The sequence below is a fragment of the Felis catus genome, chromosome C1 (assembly GCF_018350175.1).
Source record: "Felis catus isolate Fca126 chromosome C1, F.catus_Fca126_mat1.0, whole genome shotgun sequence".
Lineage (NCBI taxonomy): Eukaryota > Metazoa > Chordata > Mammalia > Carnivora > Felidae > Felis > Felis catus.
Genome location: NC_058375.1, coordinates 40,801,769 through 40,813,351, shown reverse-complemented (window position 1 = coordinate 40,813,351; position 11,583 = coordinate 40,801,769). Strand labels below are relative to the sequence as shown.

Here is an 11,583-nt window from a genome sequence, read left to right as displayed (position 1 = left end):
TTTATAAATGGTAACTGCATTGAAATCCTTTGGCGAAATCTTTAATTAAAATTAGAGTAAGTAGTAGACACTGAATAATTATCTTTGAAATTTTATAGTTCTATTTCATTCAAAATTTTTAATTTTTAGCTAAATGTATTCTTAAAAAGATTTTATGAGCCTTTACTAAAAAATTTTGTGGGAATCAAGTACCATATATAGAAGTGGCCTATTTACTTATTGTAAAAGTTTCTATGTTTATTATACTGCAGTTAAGACCCTTACATGTATACATAATTAGTTACGACCCTTACATAATTTATATATTTTTTCTTGTTGTATTTGTTATCCCCTAAAAATTTGTATTTACATTATATTTTAGGACTTCACATTTTGTAATTTTACATTTCTGACATTCAGGGAGAAAAAGCTTGACAGTATACTTTTATAGTATAAATTTTGAGAAATATATTATTTAGCCAATTGTTTGACTTCGTGATTTTAAAAAATCAAACTAGTGGAAAGCACTTTCAGGGTGGCATTTTCTTTTAAAAAAGACTTTTAAAGTTAACATATATTTGTTTTCAGATCGCTACCTCTGAAACCTGTTTTTCAAATATTTAACTTGACTTTGAGAAAAGAGGAAGACTGAACATTAGGATAAATTCATAATGAAATAACTTCAGGTATGGTCTTCAAAAAATGTTGTCCTTATTTTGTTGTATAGCAGAAATACTAGTCACCAAGTAAAATCTTTGGAGAGGAGGCATGAAGAAAGAAAGAAAAGAATAACTGAATCATCAATGGAATACGTCTAGTTTTTCAATTGGTCTATTTTCTCCAATGTCAAGATTTAATGCATCGTGATCTTTCAGTACACTTCTCCTTAGCGAGTGGCAAACTGTGTGGGAGTAATAGAGGAAATAACAGAAAAACATTGTCCTGTTTTGAAAAAGTGTTTAATTAGGCAAAAGAAGAGTCAGGACAAACCATTTTAAAAACAAAGTCTCTTAAGTTGGGTTTTGAGACTGGCAAAGGGAGAAGCAAGGAAAAAGTCAAGGAAAGATAACATATTCAGGAGAAAACCAAAGCTATTTGCAATTACATGTTAGAACTCAGGATTTTGCAGGTGAAAAAGATGTTGCTTAAATATATTCATAAACCTGTAATAAGATTTCCACTTAGCAGTTTGAGAAGATTTAACTAGTTGCTTAAAGTATGACAAAACTGAATTTTAACAAGTGATAGTAAAATAGGACAGCCAACCAGTTAACTGACAAAATAGAAGGCACTGTGGGAGAGCCCTCCCCATATTCATTGCAAATTCGAAGCTCCCTCTGCCTGGTTTCCCTCCATCAGGCTAACGACCTCGTTCCTCCGGTAGAGCCTGGCCAAGTCACAGGCGGTGTCCCCCTTATGGTTCCGATGCCCCACTTTGGTGGCCGTGTGCTTCACAAGGAACTCCACCACAGGGAGGTGGCCTTCTTTGGCAGCCAAGTGCAAGGGCAGGTTCCCTTCATTATCCTCGATGTTAACATCAGCTTGAAACTCCAGCAAAGTCTGTAAAGTGTCCAGGAAACCTGCTCTGGCTGCATCGTGAATGACAGCGAAACCAGTTCGGTCTTTCAAATCGGGATTAGCACCTCTAAGTAGTAGTCTCCTGGCAATCTCGGGATTTCCAAGTTTCATAACCTAGGAGAGAAGAGAAAATGGGAGAATCCTTCAAGGGCTCCTACAGGAATATTTTAAAATAGCCATCTCTCTTTCTATTTATGTAAGCATTTATTTTAGGTGAAAGAGTGCTTGGAGAAGACCCACATGATGGGGTTTGAAGGGCTCAATTGCAGGAAAGAAGGTACTAGTAGGTAAAAGTAAAAGAGGGCTTCTAAAAATTGAGCTTCTATGATGTAATATCTTAAACAGGTCCAAAAATAGGATAAATTGATCAATAAAATAGAACCAGTCCATCTTGTGTAAAATTCACCCACAACTCAGTTTTCTATCTCCCATAAAGAACTGTGTAATTTCATGAATTTATGAAAAGAAAAGAAATGGAATTTGGGAGTCTTCTGTTTGCTTGCTTATGCTCATAAAATACAAAACCTGGGGTATTAGTTATAAAAAATCAAATGTAGGTAAAATTTATTTTCTAAATAGCTACCCAAAAGAAATGAGAGTGAGATTCTTAAAATCCCCACAGAAGTGTTTCTACACACTAGACTCTATAACCCAGTATAAAAATGATCTATTAAAATACCAGATCTGATATTTTCTTAAATTATTAATTTTCACAAGTTCTCTCCAAATAGATATAGCTCAAATTTCCAAGTGTTTTTTTTTAATTTTTTTTCTTTGCAAGTTATTTCATATTGGCTAGTAGGTGTATTCAGTGCTTAGAATCCTTCACTCAAAATTTTCAAATGTTCCTGACTATTAAGGTGTTAAATAAGCAACGGTTTTCTACATTGCTTGTGATGCTGATTTATCTAAAACTAAGTTAATGATACACCATGCATTAGATAGGAGATGACTATATGGCAACTGTTCTTAAAAAGAATAAAACGGTCATCCTACTATATTACTTACTTAAAGTTCTGACTAGCGATTTTCAAGTGAGCAAGAAAGGAGAAAATAAGATATTTAATGTGTATTTTGGGACAGACAATTTTGTCTTGGGTTTGGGTGCATTTAATAATCAACTGGTGATGCCATCTTATTTCCTTTTGCAGTGATTATCAGATATTTAGGAGTAGCTATTTGTAAACTGCCAACATTTTAAAAGTCAGAATGTGGTATTAAAATTTGCTATCAACATACAAATAATTCACATGATAAAGACTTATCTACTGTTGTTTGAATACATTTTACCCTAATAGGGATCTCTGTTAGGCTCTCATAATTATAAAATGTCTTGTAGAGCAGCATGCAATTATACAACACATATAATTTAGTTGTGAAAAAAAGTGTAGTCTCATTAACATGCCAGAAAATAGTTCAGCATTTTAACTGGTTTCATTTATATTTAGGTATATTCATAATAATCTAATTTATAATAAATAGATTACATAGTAGACACTGAAATGTTTGTGAAATTAAATATAATACACTGGGAGATACATACAAAGATGATCCACCTCTTTAAATTGTGTGTTTGAAAAATAATTACAAATTAAGTAATAAAATATATTTAGAATGAATAATATTTTATAAATGCAAGCTATATAGATGGCCAAGATATTAAACTTCCCTGTTGATAAAACCCTGCTGACTTAGCCCTTCCTTTGGGGTAATGGTAAAAATTATACATAATTTTTTTTTGAGAATTAAAAAAATATATACTTTTGGTTAAATATTAGCACAATCTAATTTTTGCCACAACTACCTCTAAAGATTTAGTCACATTTAAGGACCTGCACTGGGAAGAATAAGGGCAGATACCTTGGATCTTTGTAAAGCAAATGTGCGATTAAGGCCTTTGATATTACCCTGATTGAAAAGCTTACACCCTTGGGGGGGGGGGGGGAAGCTTTTGCAATGGAGTTAAGTGAACATAACTGTAGAAGAAAATTTGCCATCTTTTACAGAAAATAATAGTAACATTGGAAATTGTTTTGAAAGAAAGTTCTTTCTTGAGTTATGACACAACTTCAGAGTCAGGATTATACATACTGAAAATAAACCTTGAGACTCCTGTTTGTGTGTGTTTCATTATATGTACTAGGATTAAGCCACAATAAGTGGGTGTTAGTATCTTGATAAGTGTACTTAATATAAACAAGATTGCAAAGTTGTATTAAAAATGTCAAAACTTTTTTTTGTCAGTATTAATCTCTCAGCCTTCCTGTTCGTCAAAAGTCCTGTAAGATCTTATTCTGAACATGGGTTAAGTTGCTCATTCCTTGTGAGATTTATAAAATCTTGGATTTTTCAATAGGAAACTTTTCAATATATTAAATTCGTAGCATTGCTGTCATCATCAAACCTATTAAAAACTACTAGGTGGACAAAGAAAAAAAATCCTTATCTCACAGAATCTACCTGAAATAACAAGATAAATAATTTAGTATCTATGCATAAGCTTCTTTACTACTGACATTTTTGCAAGGTCAGTATATTCTGATTTAAAATGTACAGACTGAACTTCGTCTGTTAATAGTGTATCTCCTGCCACTTAAATTTCTAATTCTTGTAACTAAAACAAAGCACTCTAAAACCTTCTCCCCAAAGGATTTTCAAAAACAGCTTCAAATGTTGCATTTCCAAACAAGCATAGTTCAGAAGAGTACCATCAGGAGTCTGATAAAGCAACTATTTAAGACTATTTTGCCATTTTTCTGTTTCTAACCATTCCAACTAAGTTACATGATAACTAACGTCCATAGGAGGAAAAAATTATCAGGTACAATACTTGGTAGCTGGACATATTTCATTTCTTGCTTGTAATCTAATTAACTGAAAATTAGAACATACCACCGCATGACCGCAGAGACAAAAATACTACAAACTGAGCTCTGATTAGAAAATTCAACTTTTTATTCCTCCTTAATCCTGAATGGGTGGATGGTATTACATTAACTATGAAATGTACATCCTGTCCCCGTGTCCAGGCCACCTAGTCCAAACGAGGAAAGGTCGTTTGTCAAAACTTGAAGCATTTGAAGGAAAAACACCCTCACTAGTAGTCAAGAAAATTAACGTTAAAGTCAATTATTGGAGCAAAGTACGGAAACCACTAATAGCAGTGTATTTACTTCAAATAATAATCATAATAGTGTGTTTACAGAGCTGTCTTACACACACACACACACACACACACACACACACACACACACACACACCTCGGCGCTTCTGGGACTCCTTTTAAATCCTTACCGTCACAAAAACATTCCAAAAATTAAGACCAAACCTAGAACCCACTTGATATCGAGGATGTTATTGAATTTGACGAGTTCGTTCAAAGTACGTCATTTTGGAGAGTTGGATCCACTTAAAGATATAAAATATGGCAACCAACTAGGCTTAAAAACAGTGAAATTTTGTACCCCTGAAAGCTTTAAAGCCGTTATTCCAGAAACCCGGGTCACGTAGGCAACATTGTTGACCTGTTTTCCCCACCTCTCTTGATACCAACCTGCAGCGCAGTCCTTCCAAATCCATTTTGTGCATTGACGTTTACATTATTTTGCAACAAACTAGTAAGTTGCTCTAGGTCCCCCCTGGCAGCTGCGGACGCCAACTCGTTCCCCCAAGGCTCGGCCATTCTTTAGGGTCCTGACGATCGGGAAAAGATGAATTAGTTGTTTTTCTTTTTTCCCCTTTCCTTTGCTCCTAACCAGGCTGCATGATGGCATCGGAGACTGACAGAAGGACTGGGATGGTTAATCTGGAGTAGAGCTTGGTAGTAAATACTAGTAAGATCTGCCTGCCAAAAGCCCGCCCCTCGATTCACACGTGATTATTCAGCAAAACTGAGCCATTGGAGAGGGGCTCCGCTCCTTGCTTTTTAGCTTAACCCCTGTGAAGAATTCTGGTGACTCAACAGAAAGACACACAGACACACATATATTCCTGGCAAATTACTCTGGACGTAAAATGTAAGCAGATCTGTCACGTACCTACACTACAGATCTCTGGGAGAAATGTGTGCGGAGACTTAAGGGACTAGATCAGGGCAAAAAACACCGCGGAAGAAAAGACATTTCGGGGGAAAGAAAAGGCACTAACCCACCCTTGTTCACGGTGGTGACTTGAGCCGCGCGAGCCAGAACCGCTGGGGCAAGTCCTCGGAGGGGCTCGGTCTCCATCCGTCTCACGCAAGGGGTAGTCCTGAGTCCTCCTCTGCAGGGAGAGCGCCGCGGCGGCTGGATGCTGACGTGCTCCGGAGGGTTAAAGACGATCGCCAAAGGCAAACGGGAGTAGCAGTTCCGTGGCCCTCAAGTTACAGGTCGTAATGACTCGTCAGTGGCCTCGGCTTCTCAGGAGGATTCCTTATTCGCGTTCGCGCCGAACTGCAAGCTAACGCCGTGTGGGAATGCTTCGTAGCCCGCCCGCCGAGCTGCCGCAGCCCCGCGGAGCCTCAGAGGCCGTGGGAGCCAGGCTCGGAGCGCGTCTCCGGAGGCGGCCGGGCGCGCGGCGGGCCCCGGGCAAGTCGGTCATGCCGGCCCCACCAGGTCCCGGGACTCCCAGCAGCGTGAGGAAGGGAGCTAGCGTTGCGGGAAGCTTCTATGGGGCTCGGGCTGCTAGGGCAGCGCGCTGCAGCATCGCGACTGCACAGGGCAGCCCACCGGTAACTTCCCGCCTACGACCGAACCAGTTCAGACTTCCCACTGTAGAGGCTCATTGAGCTGCCGCCGTCGTCTTTTTCTTCCTTTCCCAGTTTTCTGGGGGGGTCTCCGGAGATTGGGAGCGTCCAGAGAAGCGCAGGCCAAGGTCTGAGTATGGGGAGTCGCCACAATGCTAGAGGACAGCCAGTCTTGCCGCCGTGTCGGCGAGAGCCCAGCGGCTCTGACACCCGGTGCCACTTCGCCAACCTCTCGCGGTCTCCTGGCCTGTGCCCCCAGTCCGTGCCGCCGACAGGGCAGCAGCCGCCAGCTAGCTGTGCCCTGGAGCCGAGCCGGGGAGCTCTGCTTCCTCCTGAGCCGCAGCGCTCCCAGTGACAGTTTCTTTTGTAGCTGGTCCCCCCCAAATCGCCGGTCCCTGCTCTCTTCACCCCTAGAGACACTTGAGCGTTGTCCCCCTTTCAGCTCTTTTCCTTTCCTCCCTCCCTGGCTTCTTTTTTCGCTCAAACAATTGCTGCTTCTGTTGCCGCTGCAGAGACGGTGCCGGTTTCTTCTCTCTTTTTTCCGATCTCATCAGCTTTTTTTGAAAAGAAAAAAATTGAGCGCTTTTTGAGTTGAAAAACCCGCCCCCATTTTAACGGCAGAGTTTTAAGGAGGCTCCGCGGAGTTGCCGCGCCGCGGGAGCGGGAAGGCCGGGCACCGCCCACTCCCCGCCCACTGCCCAGGAGGCGCTCGCGCTAGCAGCTCGCCTGGCTCCGCCCCCAACCCGCGCCCTTCCTCCAGCCTCCTTGCTCCCCACCTCCCTCCCAGCGTCTCCTGCGCTGGTTCCCACCCGCCAGCCCCGCGGCCAGTCCCCAGCTGGAAGGGAGTTCTGCTTGGTGTAGCCGGGTTTGGCCTCCTCCCGCTGGCGGGCGGGATGGAGTCTGCGACACTAAACCTCGGACTCCCGGGGCCCGGCGGGGGCGGGTGAGGGGGGAGAGGCTTGTTAATTAAGACGGCTGCAGAGAGCCGCAGGGCCTTAGAGGCTCGGCGGTGCTGGCTGCTGGAAGGCGGAGAGCGAGCTGGCGCGAACCAAGTCTTTCCCGGCCCTGGCGGGGCAGGCCGGCTCGCCTTCGTGCTCCCCCGCTAGGCTCTCGAAGTTCGGGCGGCCAGGCCCAGGGCTGCCGCCGCCTCCTCTGGGGCGCGCACGGTGTAAACTCCGCAGCCTTCTCAGTACCGGGCCTTGGTCTCGCACCTGCCAGACCAACTCCCGTGGTCCTGGTGGGCAGAGGTGTCCGTGGAGGGGTGGAGGAAGAGACCCAGACTGACAGCGAGAACAGTGTTCAGAAAAACCAAAAGCCTTCACACACTGATTTTTACGAAAACTGAAGACATGGTGTAAGGAGGAAATCATGACGAACTCGGAGGACTTAATGTTCCAAGGGAAGAGAACCAATGAAATATTCCATTTCTTCGGGGAAAGGGAGAAAAACAATTAACTTTAAAGGCAAATTTACACTAATTCTTGGGAAGGGTTTTCTATCAAGGCCATTTCTTTATTGCCTAGGTTCTCTTTTACTACTTAGATGGGGGCTTGGGGTTTTTTGGGGGGGGGGGTGGTTAGGGTTTCTGTAAAGGAGTAAATAGTCTCTTCCCCAATGGTTTATTTCAGTCATGTGAGACACCAGTTGTCTGTACTTTTAACTTCCTCTTTAAGCTATGTAAGATTAATTTACTACTGGTTTCTATATATATTTTTTGCCTTTAAAAACATGCAACACGGTTACATGGTGCACCCAGTGGTCAAAATGAAACCAAGCAAAAAATGACAAGTGGTCTAATTACAGCCGGCCTCTAGCAAGCATATCCTCAAGCAACATCTGTACCCAGTTCCTTGAAGAATAATGAGAGTATTAGCAACAAAACACACCAGAAACATCTGTGTGATCTCTAGCAAGAGACTGGCTACGACGTAGATTAGCAGTCTTTTCTTTAACAGAATTGTTGAGAAAAAAAATAACTACAGCTCTTTTCTTAGGCAACTAAACTTGAATTGTGAGTCAAGTATGTACTACAACACCAGAAATTAACTCCTCTCATTTCTTACGTACATTTAGATATTTCAAATTTATAGTTGCTTTTTAGTATTTATTTTGGTTTCTTGCTAAGAAAAGATATTGCAATGAGGAAGAATCTTAAAGTGCACTCTTTATGCATAGATATATATGTATTATTTCTGTGAAATACTTTTGGCTAAATAACAGTAAATAAAATTTATGATAATTTAAGATGCATACAGAGTTGGATTAAGATTTTTGGGGGTCGTAAGCACTGGAAAGATTTTGATGTCCCATCACCCCCCACCTCATATGTAAATAAAAACAAAACCAAAAAATAAGAGTAAAGAAGTCCAATAAAATTCTGATTTTTCCCATGATGACTATTTCAGTGCTTTTGCTGAAATACTAAATTCTTTAAGGAAGTCTTTGTTATTTTTTACTCTGGCTTTGCTGGTGTCCTAAAGCATATACTCAGTCTGCTTATTGTATAAACCACAACTGGCATCACAGAGGTTCCAGCCTTAGTTCAGAGAGCATAGGTAAGCACTACAAAGTAACTCCAATGAGAATCTAGTTTTTATTAAGTGCTAGTTCATTGAAGTATATAGAAAGGTGAGTATCTCTGCCTTTAATAATTTGACATTCTAACATGGTATATGAGAAAGATCCACAGTTAAGCATCTATTATATTGAAATCAGTGGTTTCACTTTTAGCATAATAATGACATGTCTTTCAAATACTGGAAAAGAGGCTTTATAGTTGGATATTAAATACTAACAGTTATGGAAATCTTTTTCCCCAGCAGTTCATACTCATTTTAAAAAGCTTATAGAAATATAATTTATCAAATTATTTTGTTCTTTTCCTCATTGACTCAATTATGTGGTTCCTGAATGATTAGCTTATGGAAATGTGTATGTGGTATTTATAATTTCTTTACTAGTATCAAAGTCTTTGTTGTGTTCATAGACCCAACAGAGGTGGAAAACAGACTGCTACCCTCAGGGATCTTTTTATCATTTCATAATTGGGACTTTGCCATTTTATTTCTGAGTTTCAGTAGGCTTTCTTATATGGGTACTCCAACCCACTTATGAAAGTCAATTTGTAAAGTAAGAAAATAAATGCCCAGTAAGCAACTCAAAAGCTTAAATATAATAGCAATAATTAATATATGTATATTGTTTCATGGTTATGATATATGATGCACAGATTATTTAATCTTCACAACTCTTAATTAAATATGGTAATTATCCCCATTTTTTTCTGAGTTAAATATGGTAATTTTCCCCATTTTGCAGGTGAAGGAATTGAGGCTTGTTAGAGTTCGTGACTTAAAGCCAGTAAGTAGTGGGATATAGGATTTGGACTCAGATCTTGAGCCCAAATCTTATGCCTTTCCTGTTAGTTAAGAGTCCAGGATCAGACACTAGCCTCCTAAAGAACATCAAATCATTAGATGAAATATATTTTTGATTACTCAACTGTGGATCTAACTCTGTAGTAATCTTCTTATGAATTACATTAGAAGTGAGTAGTATGGTTAAAAAGCTTGATTAACTTAGCCAAAGAGTTAAGGTTAACACCACCAGTAATAAGTTATGTTGATATCATGTGCCCTGATAATACTTGATGAGGACATATCACTTCTGTGGTATTCTTCCTCCCAAATCCATAAACAGTATAATTCTGACAAAATTTTAGACAAACCCAATTTGTGGGATTCTAAAATTCCTGACCACTACTCTTCAAAAGTCAAGATTGAGAAACTATCAGATTGGAAGTGGCTAAAGAAACTTAGGAAATACATTTAATATCGAAATAAATGGCTATATATAATGTATTCTGGATTGGACCCTGAAACAGAAAAAGGACATTAATGTAAAAATCCAAAGAGCCTCTAGAATTTGATTAATAGTATTATACCAATGTTAATTTCTTAGTTTTGATAGCTGTACCATGATTATGTAAGGTGGTAACATTAGAGGAAGCTGGTAATAAGGTAAGGAAGGTAAGGAAGGTAAATAAATATAAATCTAAAATTATTTCAAATGAAAATTCAGCAAAATAACTACAAATAACCTTTATCACATATATTTGAAAGGAAGATAAAATAAAAATTCCTTTTAAAAAAGTAATGGTCAGATCAAAGAACATGGAGATTCTAGAAAAAGATCTATATTTGAATTAGGCCGCTCCATGAGTTAATGCAGTAGATCAACTATGAGAATGGATAGATTAAAATTATTTTCCTTTGCTCATGCTTACATACAATCACTATATATTTTTATTCTCTCAGTTTGTGACAGTGAAATGAAATTGTTTCTAAGAAAAGAATTCTGGAGAAATGAAAAATGAACTATTTTTAATTCAATATTTTTCTTTCATTTTGTTTTCTGCAGTGGACAATTACTCTGGATGCTATGTACCAAATCATGAATAGGTAGGTCATAGGGAAATGTACAAACTTTGCAACATGGAGGGTGAATTGCAGGGATGTAACCAGGTTAAGTGGAAAGAGCACTAGTTTTGACCTAGCCTTGAATACTAAGTATGTCACTTTGTAGCATGACTTTGGGCAAATTCTTAACTTCTCAGAGCAGTTTTTTATTCTGTAAAATGGTTGTTGTGAGAATTAAATGAGATAAGATGTGTAAAATATGTGTACATACTAGATATTCAATTCAAAAGTATTGGTTGTTATGTACTCAATACTTTGCTATATATGAATTATGGTAGATATAAAAACACACTGGATGAAATGGCTTGTAATCTCAAGGAATTTTCAGCCTCTGGGGAGAGATTAAAACATTAATATATGAAACAATTAGAGAAAAAAGTTACAGAATTTACTAGACCATTATATTCTGTTGTAAAAACAGTAAAAGCAGTGATTAGAAAGCAGAATTCTTGTTGGCCTGTTTTATGAAAGAGGTGGGCTTCAGAAAAACATTTAGGAATTGGTATACAGAGTAATAGCATCTAATATGTTTGGAGAGCTTTACAATTTCTGAAAAGTTTTCACAAGCATTATATCACTCAATATCCACAATTACTCTATAAGTTTTATAAGCCTCATTTTAGACATAAAGACATGGAGACTTGGAGAATTTTTTTTTTTGTTAAGGGGAAGAATTAGATCTGAAGCCTAGTAATGCTGTGAAATCTATGCTCATTTTGTAAAAATATTTTCCATTCATTCTCATGATTGTTTTCTTATCACATGCAACAGTCATGTCAGAAAATTAAGTCAGAGAGTCTAAGTGACCCATCCAAGTTCTCCCAG

The 11,583-nt window shown here is 39.0% G+C and overlaps 1 protein-coding gene across 2 annotated transcripts; it reads right to left on the bottom strand.

The window, feature by feature from the left end:
• Nucleotides 1–919: 919 nt before the first annotated feature.
• Nucleotides 920–5,846, bottom strand: CDKN2C (cyclin dependent kinase inhibitor 2C). Of its 2 annotated transcripts, none has more exons than XM_006934734.4 (3): nucleotides 5,708–5,846; nucleotides 5,111–5,250; nucleotides 920–1,671 (listed from the first exon to the last, which is right to left on the bottom strand). In XM_006934734.4, exons 2-3 carry the CDS (start codon nucleotides 5,237–5,239, stop codon nucleotides 1,294–1,296), a joined length of 507 nt encoding a protein of 168 aa, XP_006934796.1. In that variant the 5' UTR covers nucleotides 5,240–5,250; nucleotides 5,708–5,846; the 3' UTR covers nucleotides 920–1,293. The 2 variants fall into 2 exon arrangements, with proteins under 2 accessions (XP_006934796.1, XP_006934795.1); XM_006934733.4 differs by having other exon boundaries at nucleotides 5,704–5,841.
• Nucleotides 5,847–11,583: the final 5,737 nt, after the last annotated feature.

Excerpts from the sequence above, each read along its gene's own strand:
- CDKN2C (XM_006934734.4), bottom strand. The coding sequence starts at position 5,239 with ATGGCCGAGCCTTGGGGGAACGAGTTGGCGTCCGCAGCTGCCAGGGGG. Across the intron at positions 1,672-5,110 it reads TTGGAAGGACTGCGCTGCAG|GTTATGAAACTTGGAAATCC; the intron begins GTTGGTATCAAG and ends CTTCTCTCCTAG.